Source organism: Lycium barbarum, chromosome 4 (assembly GCF_019175385.1).
Source record: "Lycium barbarum isolate Lr01 chromosome 4, ASM1917538v2, whole genome shotgun sequence".
In the NCBI taxonomy this organism is placed as follows: domain Eukaryota; kingdom Viridiplantae; phylum Streptophyta; class Magnoliopsida; order Solanales; family Solanaceae; genus Lycium; species Lycium barbarum.
This window is the reverse complement of record NC_083340.1, coordinates 108,276,333-108,299,931: the sequence shown is the minus strand read 5'-3', so window position 1 is coordinate 108,299,931 and position 23,599 is coordinate 108,276,333. Positions and strand designations below refer to the sequence as shown.

Here is a 23,599-nt window from a genome sequence, read left to right as displayed (position 1 = left end):
CCCAATTCAATTTATTTTTTTCTTTCATAAGTATGACATCAAATCAATACTTCTGTTTTTGCTACATCCAATTAAAGTTAAACAACGAGTATTCACTAAAATTTTAAAGATAGCAGTTTTTTTATTTAAACGGAAAATATATTTGAACTTTGTGTCATTTAAACCTTTAAGATTTGATCTAAATATATGAATTACTATAAGTTTGATTTATTTCTAAAATTTACTGAATCAAAGATTGATAAAAAGAGTAAATATATTTTGAGTCCAATTTACATAAACTAACAATATAATATAAGTTATGCAAATTGATTTACAAAAAGAATTAATAAAATTTAGATTTATTTCTATTGTTTACTGAATCAAAGATTGATAAAAAGAATAAATATGTTTTGAGTCCAATTTACATAAACTAACAATATAATTTTTTTTAGACTTCTAAATTGATTAAATTCAATCAATGATGCAAAATTATTTACGTTAGAAATATTTAAGAAATTTCATGTAAATGAGAATTTTGAGTCTTCACAAGCTTTAAGTTCATGACCAAAGATAAAGTTTTGGATATAGAACGCTAACTATTTTTTTGGCTGTGTTTTGATTCAAACCTACACGTATTGGCAATTGGAGAAATAGACGACTTTAAGCAGATTATGATAGAAAAATATCTTAAAGAATAACAAAGGCATAATTTTAGTTTGAGAAGTTAAGCAACCAATTAATACTAATCAGATCTTTTTTTTGGAATAGCAGAAAAAAATCCTATCTTTTATTTTTTACTCTTTGGGCGAAGATATTATTTGATTTTTATTAATCTAATATGTAACTATAAATAGTAAACACAAAAAAAAACTTAGTAAAAGAATTTAAAATTGAATCATGATATGAAAGTTCAAAGAAAATACGCTTGATTTGAAAATGTATTTAGTATTTTCATTACATTGACATAAATGATACACATAATTAAGTGGCGAAGTCATGAATTTCTTCAATGGTGTACAAGGTTTATATATATATATATATATATATATATATATATAGACACACACACACACACAATATCACTTTCTATGTATTTTTCGATGAAGCGTGTTCAATTGACCATTGTTCACTATATGTGGCTACACCACTGAGTATGTATCATTTTCCCACCAAAAAATAATAAAAAACAAATATCCTATCATGCTAATATTTTTTCTTCTATCAGTCAAGACAAATTACATGCTTAGCTTCATTTGGTAATGAGATGCATTCTTAGTTATAAGTTGACTTGTGAAAATTGGGAGGAATGGCTTAGGGGCACGCATAAATGCTCACCCCCGTGAATTTATGTGGTTACACGGTGATAAGGAGCAAATTGAATGTTAGGGTTTGAGTGTCTTACAAACTTAAAAACATATGTTATCATACTTGATACTAATAATACTTGACAAAATTGCAGGATTAAAGACACTTATTACTTTAATAGCTACATAATTTTCTTGTGAACTTTATATCTTCATTTTCTCTTTTAATATTCCTAAAATAGGTACACAAAAAAACAAGGGAAACTTTTTAAGATTACTCTATATGCAAGTTATATAACGAAATGTAATTAGCCATATTGGGCCCGTGCTTAAATTATCTAGTATACAATACAAAGGTGGAAAATTGATAAGTTAAGAAGTATTTATAGGTGAAAAAAGGGATAAATTGTAATTGTATAAACTTGGGGTTTAAAAATAAATATTGGGCGGTTAGGAGGATTTTTTTTTTAAATTTTTGGCGCGGATTTCCTTCATTTGGGTGGTCTTTAATTTTTGCCCTTCAAATTGGTGGTCCTTAAGTTTTGCCCTTGAAAGATCACCATTTTGAGGGGTAAAAATTAAAGACCACCCCAACGAAGGGCAATCCTGCAAATTGCCCGGATTGTTTTTGGACATTGGGCCATCGGTCAAAAAAAAAAAAAAAAATGGGCCGGGCCGGACAGGCTGACCCGGCCCCATTGATAGGTTTAACCAAAAACCATTTTTTTTTATTGAACATGATATATTTATCGACAGTTAATTAGCAAGAACTAAGATACGACAAGACGGTAACTCAGTTAAGAAACCAAAGACGGTAACTCAGTTAAGAAACCTATCATTGTAATTGCTGTAATAACAATAATATAACAATCCCTACTTTTCTCATAAATTATAAGTGTGTGCCACAATAGGTTGTGACAATGAAATACTAATCAATCCACAGTTTTATCAGAACTAGAAAGTAACTCAGCTAGCCTCTCATCCTTTCAACTTTCTGAATGGAATACTTGAGTTCTTTCTGAATGTTCAGCCTAGAAGGTGACAAGACAATATCTTTCCAAACAGAGCCTGCTTGAAAAGCTGGATGAGGGTTCTTGTAAAGTTCATATATAGAGTTTGCTCCATCATTCAACCTTCCAACCATTTGCAGTACATTTATCTCATCAGGATCAACTAATAGTGTCCTTTCTTTCTCCTTCCACCCTATCAGCTGTTGAAATAAACAACAAGAAAATTAGAATTTATAGGAGCTAGCAAATACTTCATCCATTTCAATTTATGTAATATAATTTGACTCAAGGGAGATTTTTGAAACATGTGGTATTAAACATGACATTGCATTTGTTGAGCTATAAGCTTTTCAAACATTTAGTCTTAAACATGTTATCATTATGTAGCTATAAAAGCTTCTCAGTAAAGGTAAAATGAGAAGTTTGTCGTTAAGATGTTTCCAAACATATAAACGTGTCATTCTTTTTGAGTCGGACTAATAAGGAAATAGTGTCACATAAACTGGAATGAAGGGAGTATCCATTTAGTAGTATTATGATAACAAGCCATATGCTAGGCAAATTATAAGAATGTGCAGACAAATGAAACAAACAAAAAAGAAGAAAGACTTTGTAGGAAGTTGTTTGGTTTTACCTTAGGAGGGCCTTCCAATGCATTAGTGGAGTACAATCTTGCATTGTCAACTAGCTGACAGTATGTATGGAATGCACTTGCAAATCTCTTGTGTGATTTCAGCTGTGAATTGACCCTTACTGCTCTTCTACACATGATAGCTCTCCTGTGAAAAACCACCAGAAACTCAAAATTAATACTATAGAAAAAATAAAGAACTTAGATGGTTATTGATTGCTCTATTTGATTATGTAAAAACCTTTGCACCGCCCTAGTATATACCTTAAGAACTTAACTTGAATATATATTAATAGCGAAAAAAAATTGTACCATCAGTGTATTTAACTTGTCCTGATTTCTAGGCTACTAATCCCACTTATTATGGACGGTGCCTGTAGTTATCTTTTAAATGACTTGATTGTGTAGAAATTCTTCTATAAAAGTCAAACTCAAAACTTAATTAAGCCCTTGAGGGACTGTAACATTTGTACATGCTTATAGGAAGGTCATGTCTTACCTTATTCCTCTAATGACAGCTAAATAAGCATCACAAACGACTCCAACCAATTCTATTCTATAGGGTCTTCTCTTTCTATTTCCATCAGTAGCCTCTTGTTCTTCATTCAACTGTTCCCAGTAGCTCTCAGTTACAGTTCCATCATCCTCCACTTTGTAGCCAACACCCATGCGGTAACGGCGCCGGTGAACATTTCTGGCCATGGTTATAGTTTGCACCACAAAGGGTATCCATGAGAGTGTACCATCCATTATCACATCCCTACCTTCATTAAGTGCTGTTACAAGCAGGGATGATGCTGCATCTGTTGATGACTGATGTACCTGTAAATTAAGTTCCATAGGCATCATTCCTTAACTAACTAAAAGAATTAGAACAAAGTATAACTTCGCTTTAATGTGAGCAGAATTAGAACAAAATATAACTTCGCTTTAACGTGAGCAAAATCCATAAGAAAGTATTTCTTGGTTTGATCTGGTGTCTTTAGATATGTAGGCCAATTTTTTGCACTCTTTCTCAACTCGAAGGTACAAATAGTAGATTGGCCTAGCTAGTTAGGTAGGATAAGCTCAGGAGTGGGATATTTACTTCTTTTTTTTTTCCAACAGTGGCCAGAAAACCATAATTTTTTTTTTTTTTTTTTTGGTTTTCAGGTGGTATGGTTGAGAATAGATAAATAGGAAGGAGGGAATGATAGAGATGTCAAAACTGATTGGATCAATCCAGTCATGGTGGTCTGTAGTCCAATTTGGTCTGAAAGGGCTTGCAACATGGCTAGCCTAACCCAGCCTTCGGGTTGCAAATTGTCTATGGTTGACAAGACTATTTTAAAAAGATGAATTGAAAAGTCTTAATCCAACCCTAGTCAACTAGCAGGCTGAGTTGGGCCCGCTAATTCCATGGGCTAAATCCATTTTGACGGCTCTAGAGCAGAGTTTGAGAAGCATATATTACCAATTCAGCAGTTTGAAGCATGTCATTGTGATGACCTCTAGAGCTAAGTGCTTTATAAATGACATCTGATTCTTTGAAAGCATCTGCCTCTATTACAACTGCATTAGCTGCTGCTCCTGCCCAAAATGGTCTATATATGTACAGAGACAACTCTATTAGTATCTCACACCACAAACAAAAAAGCAAGTCCACATGTTTATACTTTCTTTAGTTATTTACAAAGTTAAATAGTAGTAACAAATTTCTCACTCCTTGAGAATGTCCTTGAGGACAGTGGATTTGCCAGCTCCCATGCCACCACCCATAAAGAGGAGGACAGGGCTTCTATCTTTGTGAGCCATTGGAACCATCACATCAGTACACTGTGAATCATCTGCTGAAACAAGCCCTATTGCTTTCATCTCCTCAACTAAGGTTGTAAAAACTCTTGCAACCTTCAGATTCTTTGTTACCCTTTCAAATCTTTGTTCCCTTTCATTTTAAAATCAGGTAGTGTTAGTAATATATACAATTGGAAAGTGTTTAACCTTATACATTACACTCTATTAGGTTACTCAAATTGCAATTATAGATAAATGTCCATAATAAGTGGAATAACTGAAAAACTGAGGCAAATAACTTTCTATTGCATTGATAGCATAAAATTTTCATTATGTTGTTAGTGCATATAAGTTAAATCGAATCCTAAAATAGTAAAGCTGAAAATATCATCCTAATTGCTGGATTATTGTTGTACCTGGTGGCAGCCATGACAATGTTTTTCAGCTTCTTTCTTGGCTCTGCATGGTCAGCACTCAAAATCTGAAAGATCATGTAACAAGAGGAAATTTAACATATTAATTACTTCAATAAGAAACACATAGTTTTGATTACCTTACAGGATTATTAAATATATTTTTTTCAGATCAAAGATCTATTCTTTAACTTAATTTACCTGGCTGATCATGTGAGAAGCATGGGTCCAATGAAATGCAAAGTAACTAAGGATACATCTCTCAAATTCTTCAACTAGCTTTATGAAAAGAGAATCAGCATCTGGTTCATTAGAAAAGAAGTTGTATATATCTTCTTCACACCCTTCTGATTTTCTTATATACTCAGCTGCTAATTTGCACAAATGTGGACATTCCCTCTTATCACCAAATCCCATTTGTCTAGCTGCATATTCATACATGTATCCATAACATCATAAATCAACTCCATAAAAAAAAAAAAAAAGGAAGGAAAAGAAAAAAGAAAAAAAATCCTAAAAAAGGGGTCCATGAAATAATTACCTACATAATGAGAAAAGCTCTCAAACCTAATGATCTGACCAGTATTTGTAACTTTAGTGTGAGGAACAATTTTTTGGTCACGGATTTTCTTGAGGCGATAATGCACAGCAGCAGCAAGAATTATTCCAATGGAAGATGCTACAAGGATGTGTGTATATGATGGTTTTGAAGAAGCCATGGCATTTCCCATGCAGAAAAACTCCGTTACGATAATGTAAAATGGAAATTAAAAGGAATAAAGATTAATAAGGAGACCATTGTAGAGGATTGATTAGTCTTTTCTGCATTTCTTGAGAAAAAGAAGATGATGATAATGAAGGGAAAAAAGGGGGTTAGATTTGAGATCTGATGAAAGCAAATATTAAGGAAAATAGCAGATTAAGGGATTGTTCACGGGGAAGGCTATAGCTTAAGCTGTTGCATGTTAATCGTTTGTTTGTTTGAATGTTAAAAACACGTGTTAACATTTTATCATATTTTGATAAATTATTCTTGTTTTCCTTCATGAAAGATGTTGGAAAATGCATTTATTTATGCAGAATAATTTTTTTCTACCCAAAAAGATTAAGAAAGTAGTACCCAATTGATATAATATACTCCCTCTGTCCCAAAAAGATTGTCGTCTTTTGACTTGACACAAAGTTTAAGAAATAAAGGAAAGACTTTTGAAGTGTATAGTTCAAAACAAGCTTTAAATATTTGTGTGGTTGTAAATCATCTTATAAAGTTAAATTATTTCTAAATATATAAAGGGGACAATAGTTTTAGAACAAACTAAAAAAGAAAAGAGGACAATCTTTTTGGGAAAGAGAGAGTAAATGTTTTACAAGTTAAAAACTATTTCCCAAACTAAGGCTCATAAATTATTAAAAACGGATTCGGATCTCAATTCGGTTATAATTTTAGGTATTGTTAATTGGGGTAAATAATTTTCTGCTTGCTTGCTGACCTGGAAGGCATCTTCACATTCTAGCGGATTCGGCATGCATATTTGGCTTTCCGTTGGGTAAGTAGTCATAACTTCAGTGATCTCAAGTGACATAAATAGTTAGATGACTTTAAAATAGTTAGTTATTTTCATTTGAGAAATTAACGTTATTTTCATTCGAGAAATTAACTCCGAAAAATAGAAAATAACAATGTCTACACAAGCCATAATTATAATTGTTGATGTTCAACAGTACAAGTATATTAATCCAGAAGAGATTAAAATGTATTTGCTCCGTATATCTTTTTAATTCCTGATTAAGAAATTAAAATATTGAGAGAGAAAAAAAAGGGACTTGAGAAAGAAACACAAACTTAATTGCCTAGCAATACTTTCTTTACGAATAGAAAGGGTTTGATTAACTTAAGGTTTCACGTAAATGATCATGCGAATTACAAATCAGAATATAAAACCAAACACCAGGATAGAGCAAGTAGCTTTTCATTTCGTAATTACTGGTGGGGCATTCAGGTTTCATACAAAGGTTTGCCAGTTCGAATCAAAATAGAGTAAGTGGAACACCCCATCTTCAAGGTATACTAATGAAATAGACTTGAGGGAGTTCAAAATTGAAGTTCTCCTTTAATTATCTGAAGAAAGAAAGAAAAAGATCTACTGAAAAATATTACTAGGAGGAAATAACATTAATTGCGTGCCAGATAAGGTTGGAACTTGGAACCTGGACCACTGATGGGGCTTGAAGTTGTCTGTCTGATAGCATTGGTTGCATCCTCCCTCGTGCCTTGATGATATTATGTAGCTCAGTGTCAACAGTAGATGAGTATGTCACAACTAGTACGTCTCAATTCCGAGCAAGTTGTAGACTTGTAGTTGACTATATGAATCACAGTCAATGACGTTCCTTTTAAAATTGTCCCACTTGAATATTAATAAAACAATATCGACTCTAGAAGGTTCAGTACAGTAGCTAAGCCATGTTTTACTACTAGTGGGCTTTAACTGAATTCCCTAGATGCAACAGCTTTATTTATTTAACAATTTGATGAAATTTTTACCTTCGCCACTAGTTCACTTAGATGAATTATGAAGCAATTCCAGCTCTTAATGGTTCATCTGAAGATAAGGAACATGTTAGGTGTGGAATTGGCCAAACAAGTCAATTCTTTTGTTCACATAGTCGTGATGTAAGCGCTTACCTCATCATAGGAAATTCATTCCTATAAATAGGTAGCTTATGGTTCATTTGTAAGATATCATTAAGATCATTTGCTATACACATCCCAAGAGAGAAAAAATCTAAGAGAAATACTCTTAGTGAAAGGCCTAAGTAAGAGAAGGTCTTTTAGAGAATTTTCTGTGGTAAAATTCTTGAGTGTAATTGGGATTGGGGTTGTGAGGTTGAGTGTTGTAAACCCTTGTAATATTTCTTCTTTAATAAGATCTGCAGCAGCAACGTGGACGTAGCTCTCACATTGAGGGTGAACCACTATAAATCTGTGTGTGCTATTTATTCTTCGCTTACATCACGGCGTAAGTAGGTTCTGTCTAAGGAGGTTGGTATTTAAGTGGTCCAGCTGTGACCCTCCAATCTTTCCTGGGAACCTGCTTACAAAGGTCGGATTTGGGATTTAAATCCTAACAACTGGTATCAGAGCAACAGGTTGTGTTGTGATTTAGAAACGATGGGAGGCGAAGATGGTACGACGCACGGCATCGGTAAATTCGATGGTACAGATTTTGCGTTCTGGAGAATGCAAATTGAAGATTATTTATATGGCAGAAAGCTTCATGAACCTCTGAGTCCGAAACCAGAGGAGATGAAGCAAGCAGATTGGGATCTCCTCGACAGACAAGTTCTGGGAGTCATTCGACTGACGCTGTCGAAGAACGTTGCTCACAACGTGGCAAAGGAGAAGACCACCGCAGATATGATGAAGGTATTGTCTGACATGTATGAGAAACCTTCGGCAAATAATAAGGTATTTCTCATGAAGAAACTATTTCATCTAAAGATGATGGAAAATGCTCATGTTGCTGCACACGTAAATGAATTCAATACCATTGTAAATAAATTGTCATCGGTAAAAATTGACTTCGATGATGAAGTGCAAGCTCTAATTTTGTTGGCATCCCTACCAAATAGCTGGGAGCCAATGAGAGCAGCGGTTAGTAATTCTGTCGGCAGTGACAAACTAAAGTTCAACGATGTTAGGGATCGTATCCTTGCTGAGGAAGTGCGCAGGACAGATTCTGGAGAGGCATCGACGAGTTCTGCTTTTAATATTGAAAACAGAAGCAGAAATTATGACAGAAACTACAACCGAAATAGGGGCAGATCGAAGTCAAGGAATGGCAGGGGTCAATCCAGACCAGGACGAACATTTGAGTGTTGGAACTGTGGAAAACCAGGTCACTTCAAGAAGAACTGCAGGGCGCCAAAGAAGGAGGACAACAAGGGGGCTGGAATCAACGCTGCTACGGAAGACATTGGCGATGCGTTGTTGCTATCGGTTGACAGCCCGATAGACTCTTGGGTGCTTGACTCAGGAGCGTCCTTTCATACCACCCCACATCATGATATAATGACAAACTACGTGGCTGGGAATCTCGGCAAAGTTTATTTAGCCGATGGAGAGCCGCTAGACGTTGTTGGCACGGGAGACATTAATTTGAAGATGTCAAATGGATCCTCGTGGAAGATTACAAAAGTTAGATATGTTCCAAAGCTGATGCGAAACCTGATTTCAGTAGGTCAGCTTGATGATGAGGGATATGATCTCAACTTTGGTAATGGGTCTTGGAAGGCGGCGAAAGGTGCTATGGTAGTTGGCCAAGGAAAGAAGATTGACACTCTCTACATGACGGATAACTGTCGTGATATTGTTGCTGTGGTTGACAACACAAAGAAGACAGATTTGTGGCATTGTCGCCTTGGGCATATCAGCCAGAAGGGGATGAAGTTGTTGGTGACAAATGGCTTAATTCCGGAGCTGAAGACGGTGGACCTTCATACGTGTGAGAGCTGCATTCTCGGAAAACAAAAGCGAGTAAGCTTCTCAAGTGCAGGCAGAGAGTTGAAGGTCGAAAAGCTGGAATTGGTGCACACAGACGTATGGGGACCTACCACTGTACCCTCCCTTGGAGGATCACACTACTACGTGACCTTCATTGATGATTCAACCAGGAAGGTATGGGTTTATTTTATGAAAAATAAATCCGATGTGTTTAGTGTATTCAAAAGATGGAAAGACATGGTCGAGAATGAAACAAACCTCAAGTTGAAGTGTTTGAGGTCCGACAACGGCGGAGAATACACTGATGGTGATTTCAAACGGTACTGTGCCGATAATGGGATCAAGATGATGAAGACTATTCCTGGAACGCCGCAACAGAATGGAGTAGCCGAAAGAATGAACCGAACGTTGAACGAGCGTGCTCGGAGTATGAGAATACACTCTGGACTGCCCAAGACATTCTGGGCAGATACAGTCAATACCGCGGCCTTCTTAATTAACCGAGGACCGTCAGTTCCCTTGGATTTCAGAATTCCAGAAGAAGTCTGGAGTGGCAAGAAGGTAAATCTTTCATTTCTGAAAGTGTTCAGTTGCTTATCATATGTTCATAATGATGATACGGCTAGAAGCAAGCTTGATCCAAAATCAAAGAAGTGTTACTTTATTGGCTATGGTGACACCGAGCTTGGGTACCGATTTTGGGATGAACAAAATCGGAAGATCATCCGAAGCAGGAATGTTGTCTTTAACGAAGAGGTACTGTACAAAGACAAGCTGCAAAAGAATTCAGAATGTCAGGACAAGGAATCGGAAATAGTCGATTTGAGGGACTTTCCGGCACCTGAGCCGCAGCCAGGTACAACCGAGGCAGAGGAACAAACAATCCGAGAAGGTGCTGATGAAAGTGTTGATTCTGAAATAAATGAACAGACGCCAATCACAGAGCTGCGTAGATCATCCAGGATCAGGAAGCCGCTTCACAGGTACTCTCCATCCCTCAACTACATTCTACTCACTGATAGAGGGGAGCCGGAATGTTATGAAGAAGCAATGCAAGTCGATGAATCGACTAAGTGGGAGCTGGCAATGAAGGATGAAATGGATTCACTATCGGCAAATCATACATGGGAATTATCCGAGTTGCCAAAGGATAAAAAGGCATTGCAAAACAAATGGGTTTATCGGATAAAGGAAGAACCCAATGGAAGCAAGCGTTATAAAGCAAGGCTGGTTGCAAAGGGATTTCAACAGAAAGAAGGCATTGACTATAAGGAGATCTTCTCTCCCGTAGTCAAGATGGTGACTATCAGAACTGTTCTTGGGCTGGTAGCAAAGGAAAATCTACATCTGCAACAGATGGACGTGAAAACTGCATTTCTTCACGGTGATCTAGACGAGGAAATCTACATGCGACAGCCGGAGGGATTCAAAATCAAAGGAAAGGAGAATCTGGTGTGCAAACTTCAAAAGAGTCTGTACGGACTAAAACAGGCTCCAAGACAGTGGTATTTAAAGTTTGACAGCTTTATGAAGAAAGCTGATTTTTCAAGGTTCGGCAGATCACTGCTGTTACTTCAAAAAATTTGAAGACTCGTACATGATACTGCTACTCTATGTCGACGACATGCTAATCGTAGGAGCAAACCTACAGGAGATTGATCGGTTGAAAAAAGGGTTATCGGAAGAGTTTGCAATGAAGGATTTGGGAGCTGCAAAGAAAATCCTTGGGATGAGAATCGACCGAAGCAAGGAGGGTATCAAACTCTCACAAGAAGAATATGTGAGGAAAGTTATCAAAAGGTTTAACATGCATGATGCCAAGCCAGTCAGCACTCCCTTGGCTGGACACTTTCGGTTGTCAAAGGATCAGTCGCCGACAACCGAGGATGAGAAGAAGCAGATGGACAAGATACCTTATGCATCTGCAATCGGTAGTCTTATGTATGCAATGATATGTACAAGGCCAGACATTGCACATGCAGTGGGAGTTGTCAGCCGATTTATGAGCAATCCGGGAAAGCAACACTGGGAGGCTGTGAAGTGGATATTCAGATATCTGAAAGGCAGCTCGAGTTCAGCTCTGTATTTCCGAAAATCAAAAACAGGATTGCAAGGGTATGTTGATGCTGACAACGGTGGTGATATTGATAGCAGAAAGAGCACATCCGGGTATGTTTACACCTTCGGAGGTACTGCAATCTCTTGGGTTTCCAAGTTGCAAAAAATAGTAGCTCTCTCTAGTTGTGAGGCTGAGTACGTTGCTGTGACGGAGGCCACAAAGGAAATGATGTGGCTACAATCTTTTCTGCGGTAATTGGATCAGGGCCACGAGGGAAGTGTGCTATATTGTGATAGCCAAAGCGCCATTCATTTGACAAAGAACCCGGTTTACCATGCTCGAACGAAGCACATACAACTCCGGTACCATTTCATTAGATCAGCTTTGGAAGATGGAGCGCTGGTGCTTGAGAAGATCGCAGGGAGTCAGAATCCAGCAGACATGCTGACAAAGGCAGTGACGATAGACAAACTGAAGCTATGCTCAACTTCAGTTGGCCTGCACGAAGTATGAAAGTAGGAAAGAGCTGCTGCATCGATCAAAGTGTGAAGACAAATTAAAATTAGTCTTCAAGTGGGAGATTTGTTAGGTGTGGAATTGGCCAAACAAGTCAATTCTTTTGTTCACATAGTCGTGATGTAAGCGCTTACCTCATAATAGTCGTGATGTAAGCGCTTACCTCATCATAGGAAATTCATTCCTATAAATAGGTAGCTTATGGTTCATTTGTAAGATATCATTAAGATCATTTGCTATACACATCCCAAGAGAGAAAAAATCTAAGAGAAATACTCTTAGTGAAAGGCCTAAGTAAGAGAAGGTCTTTGAGAGAATTTTCTGTGGTAAAATTCTTGAGTGTAATTGGGATTGGGGTTGTGAGGTTGAGTGTTGTAAACCCTTGTAATATTTCTTCTTTAATAAGATCTGCAGCAGCAACGTGGACGTAGCTCTCACATTGAGGGTGAACCACTATAAATCTGTGTGTGCTATTTATTCTTCGCTTACATCACGGCGTAAGTAGGTTCTGTCTAAGGAGGTTGGTATTTAAGTGGTCCAGCTGTGACCCTCCAATCTTTCCTGGGAACCTGCTTACAAAGGTCGGATTTGGGATTTAAATCCTAACAGAACACTCATTATCTCATGAAGTATTTTAAGGATAAGCCTACTCAATCCCTTGCCACCAGGATATGGATCAACAGCATACCCAACGCTAAAATTAAAAGAGAACAATGAAAAGGAAAATCTTGTCCAAAAGAAAAAGGAATAAAAACATTTAGTAGAATTACCCTTTGGACATAATCAGACAATGTTTCCAGAAAAAAAATGACAGTGTGATATGAACACCTAAATGAAGCTGCAGTATACTTTTATACGCATTTTCCCTCCTTTTTGCTCTCATACATTTATTTAGATAAAGTGTAACAAGATAATATTTCTTATCATCCTGTAGCGGGTAGGTACTGGCATGCAGAAACTGTTGTCGATCATTTGATCAAGTTGTTGGAGCATAAATGCAGACGAGGCTAAACCTCCATAAAACATTTGATTTCATATCTTTTTCTTCTAGTGCATCCGCTCATTTCTGAACTTCAGCTGCAAAGTTTCCGTTCAGGAATTGCCTATCGGAAGATTGCCTGTGTAACCAACAATTGACACGTGACTGAATTTGGTGCTGGGTCATTGAATCTTGTATATACCAAAACAAGTTACCAGCTATGACAAGGTATTGCTGATTAATTTTGAGGACTACAATGATTTTTTCCAAGTTGCACCAGTGTCGACAAGTTTGGTATAGGCATTCTTGAAATCTTCAAAAAATAAACTCTGGTCCTCAGCATACTTTGATATCCATCTGTTCAAGAAGCATAAAAAAATTCATCACCAGACAGAAGGTCAATCCTGAGAACAACGAGTCTAATTTGTGAACTGAAACTAAATTAGTGAATTGCAACTTCTGCATTTCCGCTAGCAGAGGCGTATGTTTAACTTCATTAGCTTTTGTCAGGATAAATTGGGAGAAGCTACTGTCGCAAACCATTATAAAGGAACCTCAATAACGCAAGGTCAGAGAAAGCCTTACCTTACACATTCATCATCTTCAACAAGTGCCCTATCAGAGGGAAGTCCAACCATACTAGTCATGCCGGCTGCATAGATGAAAGAGAAATAAAATACTGTACGGTTGTAGACACTAAAAAGGGAAATTATGCTCTATGATTCCCATTATCGTATGAAAAGAATTCTAAAAACAAGGGGCCTTATATTATCAGAAAGAGTGTCATCATTCCACATAAATAGTGAAGCATAAACAATTTGTTAGCTTATCCTGAACCTAGCGTTGCATAACAGTTTCTGTGAAACAATCATCTAAACTCTAGGCATGTAGGTACCAGGGAGCCCATTTCAGAAAGATAAGAACATCATTGCTGCATAGATTCCGATGCGTACATCCGTCTGCTTGACATTTATTTCGATGAATTAAATATAAGTGTGCATAACCACATATTATCAGCTGAATGTTATTCGTCACCTGAGGACAACCATGGCTTCTCCATGAGTATCTTGAAGTATGCATTATCAAAGACAATTGGATTCCCAAACCCTTTACTTCCGAGAGTATGCGCGCCGGACAAGGCAACAAGTTCCTGAGTTCTGCCAACAAAATGCACAAGCCATGGAGATTAGGCAGGATATCTTAACAGCGATAATCAACAGATTTAGCTTTTTCTTCTTTCCGAGGATTCTTGAGCAAGGGGGTTGTACTGCAGAATTTGAAGTTAGAGCCTGGACTGCTCAGACTTCAGGCAATTGGCCATGATTATAAAAAAGAAAGTGTTTGAACAGTTGTTCTCTGCACATACATATGTGAGAAATACCTTTTAGGGTTTTAAACTGTCAGCCGATGACATTCTCAACCCAAAATACAGAACTGATGCAGCTAATAAAGGAGGCAAAAGGTCATATGAACTACTGTATTTTGTACATCTAAGCTGAAATTCCTTAACCTCGAGGCAGGGGGGAGAATATGGAGCAATTAAATCTGCTTTGCGGCCATGATCATGCAATCAGTAACAAAATATCATGCTCTGGTTGACACTAGTATGGCATATTGATTACAGATTGCCTCACAAAGAAAAGCATATACGGGGGGAACAACTTGCTATTGAAATTTTTGAATATATTTAAAATAAACCCAATTTGAAGGAACAAATCTGCTTTTCTTCCTCCAAAACCATTATCTCAGATGAGTTTCTCAATATGGCCTTGGATAACACCAAGAAGAGATCTAAGGTTCATAATGATTACCCCTAAACACTGGCTATGTAATGTTTTATTTTGAACCGAGGGTCTATCGGAAACAGCCCCTCTATCTCAAAAGGAAACGGTAAGGTCTGCGTACATCCTATCCTCCCCAGACCCCACTTGCGGGATTACACTGGGTATGTTGTTGTTTAGTGGCTGTGTAATATGCTCCTTATGCATGACTTAGAAAAAAATGTGTATTTCATGGGGGTTAAGATCTCACTATGACCTAGATACTATATTTGTATTGGTAAAAGAAATGTGAATTAGTGTATATAGGTGGTTCATCAAATGCTGTCACAGCGTACAATAATTTGAATTGGCGAATAAAGCCGAGTTCTTGATGTACATGTATTTATTTTGGGAGGGGCTAAACTATGAGAGTCTCATACCCAGGCATTAGAAACTCAGAAGGATAAGGAAACGATCATAAACAAGTTCCAGAATCAGAAACGATCATAAAAAAATCCAAAATGAGATCATGTTTGTGCTGTATGAGATCATAACACCGGAGAAAGAGAAACAAGATGCAAATGAGACGGAGAAAATACAGTATTTCACATGCCTCACGAAATAGAGCAGAACTAATAGTCGATCTGTTCCACGAAAACAAGAGAACAGAATTAACATTTACTCCACAATGTGAATAACCAAATCTTATTTATCCACATAAGCTACACTGACAAAATATGTTATTTATCACCATAGTTGTCTATACTCCATTTAATATTGCTAAAAAGGATTACTGATGCTATAAAGCCAGTTCATCAGCAAAGTGCTTAACCTGAAAGCAACAGTTTTATGTATATTACCCAACATCAGTGAAAATCAAACACAGAATGTTGCAAGTGAAGAAAACCCTAGAAATGGCAACGAAGATGCAAAAGTTTGTACGAATTGCAAGTCTCATTACTTCATTTGAAGATGCAATTGAAAGGGGAAAACCCTTAATGTGTTTTGTTATCCACTAAAGCAAGGCAGAAGAAACATGAAACGTACAAACAGGATTATCTATTTGTTCGCTAACAGCAACTGACAAAAAATAAACCCAGTCAAATCATGTGAATGGCATCAAAACTATGTGAAAATGCTAATAGAATGGTATAACATGGAGCAAAAGGACAGCAGAAAACTAAAATAAAAAACAAAAGAAGATTTAGTATGGCCATTAGACTCACGAGAAGCCTTTTCTTTCAAAACATTGCTTCAAGCTAGTGGCATCTAGTGATTCTTCAGGAAGTTGTCCTTCAGGATCAAGCAACCTACAAATCAAAGTCAGCTGTGAGAATGTAGATATGGTACAAAATTACGTCAATCAATTGAAATATAAATGCTACATGCATTCGGGGTTTCCTCATGGCACGTGCTCTGGCACCTGGTGCTTTAGACGGAAAAACCACGTCAATTTGAATGAGAAGGAACTATCCACAAAGGCTTAAATTAAGATTGTAAGTTGCTTGTTAATTGCTAAATTTAAAATATTCAGATGATCCTAATTATTTAAATCTTTGCATCCCCATTTCGACAGTGTGTAAATAAAAACATAGTTGCTTAGCTCCACATTTACAGAAACTACATCATATATTAGCAAACCATAACTAATATGATAAACTAAAAGGTAAGGCCCTTACAGTGAATCAATTCTTCCCAACTGAATGGGGATGCTAGGTCCACCACATAATGAAACAGCTTCAGCTCCAGCCAAAGCTATTATATCAGCCCATGAGACTGAGAACAAAGCCAACAATAAAAAAAGTCACGCTGGAACAAAAATGATAGGTGAACTAACAGCAGTTTATTGACTGAGACAATTTACCTGGTTGCACAAGATCTATTTGACTCTTTGCTTTCTCCAGAATCTAAAGAACAATGCATGGACCGAGATGTTAGCTGTTTGAAATCCATATGAGAGTTCATCAGTCTTTAGAAATGGCAAACAACTAAAAGTTAAAAATGACAATATCTGCAGACTATTCACAAGGATGGTCAAAATAAAAGCAATGATAGGGAGAGAAAAGAAAAACATACAATAAACTGCTTACCTTCAGAGATTTCTTAAGGCCTTTGTTTTCGGGTCTGTCAAGTTCAAAAACTATAGATCCATTCATACCCCCTATAAAAGCAATTGAGCTAGATATCATGTATCCAGGAATGAAATACGAATATCTTCTTCTTTCAAGTACATTTGCATACTACACAATTTTTTTTTTTTTTTTTTGGATAAATAGTAAACAATATATATCCAGGGTTTGCAGGTGAATGGTGTTAGAAGATTTGAATCTGCATTTTATGATGTTACAATCCTTTTAGACCAGCTCTGTAGAATATAAAAATAGGTGATAGATTACAAAGTTTGCAATTGAAAGCTGCTAATGTCTATAACAGTATTCTTTTTGTTTCTTTTGTGTTCCTTTTTCTTTTCAGCGCGGGGGGTTGGTTTCCAGGGTAGATAGAGGAGAGGAATAAGTGTTTCAAAGAATTACCAACTTTCTCATCAATTTCAAAAGTTCCTGCATCATGGAAGACAAGGCGAAGTACTCCAGCAGCCTTGCCCTTGGATAGTACCTTCCTGATCTCTTCCCTTAAGCGAAAACTCTCACTACCCAAAAAAATAAAAAAAATTGCGTTTCTTGTAAGGAATGTAAAAATGCAATAACATTGTTTAAAAGAAATAACCTGAAACGAATAATTACATTGCCAAGCATATTTTTGCGGAGATCTTAATTATGAAATTGAAATTGGAGAGGCTCGACTTTAATGGAACTTCTGAGAACCTCACCCTTTAGTATTACTTTCTCACTTGTCGTTACAGCTAGTTTGACCTCGTTGACTCTTTCCCAAGCTTTATCAGCGTATATTTGACCTGCGGGGATGGGTGGTACAATTTCCGAGGTCATCGGATGCGAAATAGGTTGGTTTTTGTGAAATTAGACTTAAAGTGAAAAATGTTTGACTCGAAGTTAACTTTTGGGTAAACAGACCTTTATCGGAAATCCGTCGATTCCGAGAGGTCCGGGTGGTCATTTAGAACTCGTGTGTATATTTGGTTCGGCTCCCGATGCACTCTGGTGCATTTTGGAACTTAGGTTGGAAAGTCAGTTTTGAGGTATCGGGGGTTGACTTGGTCAACAAGACCCTGATGGGAATTCCGAGGCCGCGAGTGCGTTCGTAGCAGGTTTTTATGTAAAATTGCATATTTGATTTGTGATCAAATGGTCTCGGTTGATAGTTGGGATTTCGGGTTGAGTTCATAAAAGTTGGGAATATTATTGGTTCTGGTGGTCTGCTATGGCAACACCAATACCGCGGCAGCGGTACCCCTATAGCGTTGGCCTTGACGCTATAGCGGTGTGTTAAGTTTCCTGAGGGATCGCGGAAGCGGTCCCAGTAGCGCTAAAGCGGGACCGATATAGCGGTCGAGTGAGCGCGGAAGCGGTTGACAGGCAGTTTCTGCATATATAATTTCTTATAAAAGGAGGCACGAAAAGCTAACAAAGAGTCTTTCTATTTGACTGTCCGATCCCAATAGCCTTTCACGAGGGGAAAGACCCATTCTTTATAGCCGTTACGAAAGCTCCCGAAGAGAAAGAGGTCTTTGCTGCTTGACTGCGTGAACCAGGTCCAGGTCTCCATTCATTTCCCTATTCGGCATCAGAGCATTTTGGGAGCTTTTCTAGAGATTCTTGGGGAAAACTCTTTGAGGCAAGTCCATCTAACACCATTCCTTAATCATGATTCATTATTCCACCTAGTTTAACATTAATACATGCTAGAATCTCCCTAAAATCATGAGAACTAAGTGGGTTTTGGGGTTCCTTCTCTAATGGACTTGTGATTATAAAACCTTGATTTCTTGGTGGATTTAGCTTGATTAAGCATGAAATTGATGGGTAATGACTATTTTAACTTGAATCCTCGATTTCTAGTGCCTAATTTGTGAAATTAAAGTTAGGGTTTATACCCAAAATTGGGCGTTCCTTCTAGAATTCGAATTTCTTTAATCTATGAGTTAAATTGGCTAATTATTGATGGAAATTGATCACCTAGAGTATGAATTTCATATTTAGCCTTCGAATTTCCTATTTTACCCTTGAAAGGCTTGTTTTCTCATTCCATGAGTTAGGAGTTGGGACTTGAAATGAAATAAGGTTGTGAGTATTGATTCTTCTTGATTCTAATTCCCTATTCGGATATGATTAGACTTTCACTATCACGAGGCACAAAGGAAGGGCAAGACTAAGGTTTGATCGTTCGAGTTTGCTGCTCGGCTTTCTAGGCAGGTTACGGTTTACCTTATGGTGAGACTTCGATTAGCGAAGCGTATATTTAGATGATATTGTTGGAGAATGCATGTAAGCCTTCGGATATGAAGTTGGGATGGATATTGCCTTAGGTTGGGCCCTGTTGTATGATTTGGTGGCTAGCCACCCCGTTGTTTGTTGTCCTATTTGTTCTATGTACTTGTTGACTTGTCTCCACGTTGAGATATTGGATATTAGTGATTAGCTATATATCCTGATTATGATATTGTGGTACCTTACTTTTGTTATTGAGATGAGGATAGTGAATCTGTCGTGGCTTATTGTGTAGCCTTATTGATGATATTACTTGTGTGCCCATATGTGGTACTGTTTGGGATTGACTTGGTTTATTTATATTACATTTGCATTGTATTTCATACTCATTTCGATGATATATTGATATTGCCTTGATATAGTACTGATGATGGGAAATGAGAAGGAAATACAGATGCTTTGAGACATTGATACGAGTCATCTCTGGGCTGTTGCGGAGTGACCGGTATTCTTCCGAGACCTATTGGATATTAAGTCATCTCTGGGTTGTGTGCGGATTGACTGATACGGAAACACTTATCTATTTGACCCATATTGGATATAGAGGCATCTTTAGCCTGTGTGCGAAGTGACTAGTATTAGATGTTGAGTCATCTTTGGGCTGTGTGCGGAGTGACTGGTATTGCACGTTGAGTCATCTTTAGGCTGTGTGCGGAGTGACCGGTACATGGACTTCGCGGGTCCTCCATGGGTTGTGCTGCCGAGACGTGATGTTCCGTCGTCGGAGTACATGTGTACGAGTATATGCATTGCGTACTTATCATATACATCTTGCATTGCATCTCATCATCTCTCTTGGTTGATTATGATATGGACTTGTGATTGAAATCTCTGAGACTTGGCACAATTAGGTTTGGATGCGTGATATGGTTGTGATTGATGGATTCAGAGTTGATATACTTAGACTTGGCATATATTTCTATTGCATTTTGTTGTCTCTCTTATGTGTTGAGCGTGATTTGGATTGTTGTTGGATTGAATATGGATTGTGTTGGGATCCTTGTATGTGACTAAATGGGGACGGGATACTGTAGTCATAGTTTGGTCTTGGTGATTATTCTAAAGCTTGGAACATTTGGGCTTAGATGCTATAACACAGGTTGTGATTGACATTGTTAGTAACAGTGTTTTGGACGGCGCACGGCGACAAAAGGCGACAAGGGCCTGCCTCACCTTAAGGCCGCTGCTCGCCTTTTTGAAGTGCGGTGCCAATAAATACCAAAAAATTAAAATATTTAATTGCATATATAAATAATCAAAATCTCACTAGCAATAACATATTAGCAAATATTTCAATTCAAAAATTAAAAGTAGATAGTTGATACTAAAAGTCTAGAACTTGAGTGACTCAATAATTCATAAGTGATAAGACAAGCAATAGTGCAATACTAATTCATAACCTACTGTTTATAACAAAAGTTAACAATTATTGAACAGAAAAAAGAAGAGCACAACAGTCACTGCCTCACTGCAGAAGAGAGACAAAAAAAACAGAGGAGAAAAAAACAGAGGAGTAGTGCCGGAAACAGAGGATAAAAAGAGAAGAAGAAAATAGAAGAAGGCAAAAAAAAAAAAATGCAAAGGAGAAGTCGCTGGAAACAGTGGATAAAAAAAGAAGAAGAACTGAAGAAGAAGCAAAAGTCGAAAACAGAGGAGGAAGAGAGAAGAAGAAGAAGGAGAAAGAGAGAAGTATGCGTACCTGAAGCTGATGCCTGAAGGAGAAGAGAGAAGAGTATGCGTACATAAAACCCTAGTTGCGCTGTTATAAGTTATATCATTTAAGTTTCCTTCAATTTCTTTTTTTTTTTAAAAAAAAAGGCCACGCCTTCCATCTCGCCTCGCCTCAGCGCCTTGGCTCGTCTTAGCGTCTTTGGCTCGCCTTTTGAAGGTGCCATCACCTCTCACCTAAAAGGCGGCAGTGCCTCGCCTCGCCGCACCTCTCGCCTTTGGCGACAAGGTGCTCACCTTTCACAACACTGGTTAGTAATGACTTGTACTTTACTGTTTATGTGTTATTCTTAGTCTATTGTCTACATATACGTTAGCTAGTTTTAGTCGACCTATGATACCTACCAGTACTTGTTGTTTGCACTGAGCTACACTTAGAGCATTCTTTTATGGAAGCAGAGTACTTGTCAGGTTTCACTTCATCTCCTCGTGGTTGATTTCCGAGTTTGCTGTTGAGTCCATTTAGGGTGAGCGTGATGACATTCGCTGCCCGAAGACTCCTCTTTATTGCTTTGTCCTACTTCCTATTCCGAGACATGAATTGAGACTTTTATGTATTATTCAGCCTTATAGTTTAGTAGAGCTCTTGTATGATCATACCACGATACTAGGGTTGTATTTCACTACTTTCCGCACTTTATATTATTATTCTAAGACTTACATTATTTCTATTTTCTTCCGCTTTACTTATGTTTATGATTGTTGGGATAAGGTTTCGCCTACCGAGGTGGGAAAGGTAGGTGCCCGCACGACATAGTGAAATTGGGTCGTGACACATTCATCCTACAATTACCAACTTGTCTCTGCTAACATAAAAGCAGAAAAGACGATCAAGCTTACTCGATCTATGCCCCCCTTTTTTTTTCCAGTCCAAGCAGTAACTACCTATCTCTCGAAATGTTTCATATTTCTACTTTCTCCTACCAAACTACATAGTCCAAGAACATTTAGCGAAGTGTCTTCAATGAGGAAATCAATAATCACGAGTTTTGGAATGAAATTCACTCCTAAAATGGTTGATGCTTCTGGTGTAAGTAGGAAAAACTAAATTAACATCTAGAATCGCTAGAATGGGACGTTCTTTCCGAAACACAACTTGAGAGAAGTCTCAAATTGAACTTGCACATAGGAATATTCCGTAAATAAACTAATTAATACATGTGGATTGTGCTGGACTAAACCACTGCTTCCTTTGAATATAAGCATAGCCTCAGCATCTCCATGTTAACTACTAGGCTTAGAGACAAAACAATTTCTTCCCATTTGTCCATTATTAATCGAGGTGCGCCTAAGTTAGCACGGTTATAAAAAGTAAATGTTAACTACTAGGTTTATTTGCAAAAGCACACAACTTTGTGTATTAGATTTCTTGATAATTAACTCCATAATTTGGATCTCTTTAATTGGTTCTTTTTAGAAGAAAGTGAAACCCAAAATGAACTTAAGAGAACAGGAACAAGAAAAGCAGTAAAGCTGTAAACGTCAAATTTGTTAACTGTATTTGAAACGTACTCAGCAGCAGCAAGGGTATTGTTAACTGTATCACAGGGCATAACAAGAGACAAAGTAGTCATAGATAGTAAACTTCTCCTTCCACATGATAACGACTTGCAACTAACACTTTCATCTGCAATTCAAAAAAACAAAAGAAGACTTATCTTGAATTAACAAACTATCTACACATGGCAGAATCCAAAATCCTCAGAATCTTCAGTAATATTTAATATTACCTCCGTCTCAATTTATATGGAACCTTCCCAGTTTCGAAATTCAAATCAGTTATTCTTTGCCTATAACTTTTTCATATATCTTTCAAATATTTTGAATTTAAAAAAAAAAAATTAAAGATTTTATGTCCGACTTCCGAATAAAGTCAAAATGGTTTTGACTATTGAAATCCGAATTGTGCCACGGGACAATAGAAGGTTGGATGCTTACTTGAAGCGTTGGTGGTGGAGGAAGCTCGAATGCCAAAATGGGATGTTGGAGTGAATTTGAGGGGAAAGTAGAAGTTGGTAGTGAGAAGCCAACTGTCGACGCCCACGGTGTTCCTCATCCTCAACCCTCTTGACTTTGCCTTACCCAAACTCTTTTACTAACCTTTTTTCTACAGCACAAGTCCTTTTTTCTTTTCTTTTTTTCGTAATGAAATTTTCGGATCACTGAAAAAGACAAAAAAGAAGAAAAAATCTGCCCCTTTTTTATTTAGAAATTTTAAATTCTATAGAGAATATTAAATTTTTAGGAACAAAATCAAATCATGCACTCTAGTGTGTGACTTGCGGACTATTATATTAAAGTGAAATTTACCTTGTGTACACCTAAAGTAGGGGCTGCTAATTTCTTTGTTTAGAAAAAAAAATCCAGGGTGCACGCCTTTTTCATATGGCTATGTGGTAACTCGCGTATGATCACACAGAAATTATGTGATGGTCCATGTAGATCATTTTATATATCTAATGATTTTTAATATTTTATTTTAGACTAATTTTATTGATCTAGGGCTGGAAATCTATCAAATATAAAAATTCAAATGAAGA

General features: G+C 37.2%; 2 protein-coding genes across 7 annotated transcripts; both read right to left on the bottom strand.

The window, feature by feature from the left end:
* Window positions 1–2,147: 2,147 nt before the first annotated feature.
* On the bottom strand, window positions 2,148–8,486 carry LOC132636204 (calmodulin calcium-dependent NAD kinase-like). Of its 4 annotated transcripts, none has more exons than XM_060352929.1 (9): window positions 7,319–8,486; window positions 5,652–5,789; window positions 5,312–5,535; window positions 5,114–5,178; window positions 4,627–4,848; window positions 4,378–4,507; window positions 3,424–3,746; window positions 2,928–3,072; window positions 2,148–2,493 (listed from the first exon to the last, which is right to left on the bottom strand). In XM_060352929.1, exons 3-9 carry the CDS (start codon window positions 5,525–5,527, stop codon window positions 2,254–2,256), a joined length of 1,341 nt encoding a protein of 446 aa, XP_060208912.1. In that variant the 5' UTR covers window positions 5,528–5,535; window positions 5,652–5,789; window positions 7,319–8,486; the 3' UTR covers window positions 2,148–2,253. The 4 variants fall into 4 exon arrangements, with proteins under 4 accessions (XP_060208912.1, XP_060208914.1, XP_060208911.1 ...); XM_060352931.1 differs by having other exon boundaries at window positions 5,656–5,789; XM_060352928.1 differs by having other exon boundaries at window positions 5,652–8,486.
* A 4,431-nt stretch (window positions 8,487–12,917) lies between these two features.
* LOC132636205 (putative L-ascorbate peroxidase 6) lies at window positions 12,918–23,250 on the bottom strand. Of its 3 annotated transcripts, none has more exons than XM_060352932.1 (10): window positions 22,998–23,203; window positions 22,572–22,686; window positions 17,460–17,575; window positions 17,019–17,089; window positions 16,793–16,835; window positions 16,608–16,704; window positions 16,155–16,238; window positions 14,204–14,325; window positions 13,754–13,820; window positions 12,918–13,525 (listed from the first exon to the last, which is right to left on the bottom strand). In XM_060352932.1, the coding sequence occupies exons 1-10, from the start codon at window positions 23,113–23,115 to the stop codon at window positions 13,420–13,422; spliced, it is 939 nt and encodes a 312-aa protein (XP_060208915.1). In that variant the 5' UTR covers window positions 23,116–23,203; the 3' UTR covers window positions 12,918–13,419. The 3 variants fall into 3 exon arrangements, with proteins under 3 accessions (XP_060208915.1, XP_060208917.1, XP_060208916.1); XM_060352934.1 differs by lacking the exon at window positions 22,998–23,203 and adding an exon at window positions 22,790–22,988; XM_060352933.1 differs by lacking the exons at window positions 12,918–13,525; window positions 13,754–13,820 and adding an exon at window positions 13,839–14,127 and having other exon boundaries at window positions 22,998–23,250.
* Window positions 23,251–23,599: the final 349 nt, after the last annotated feature.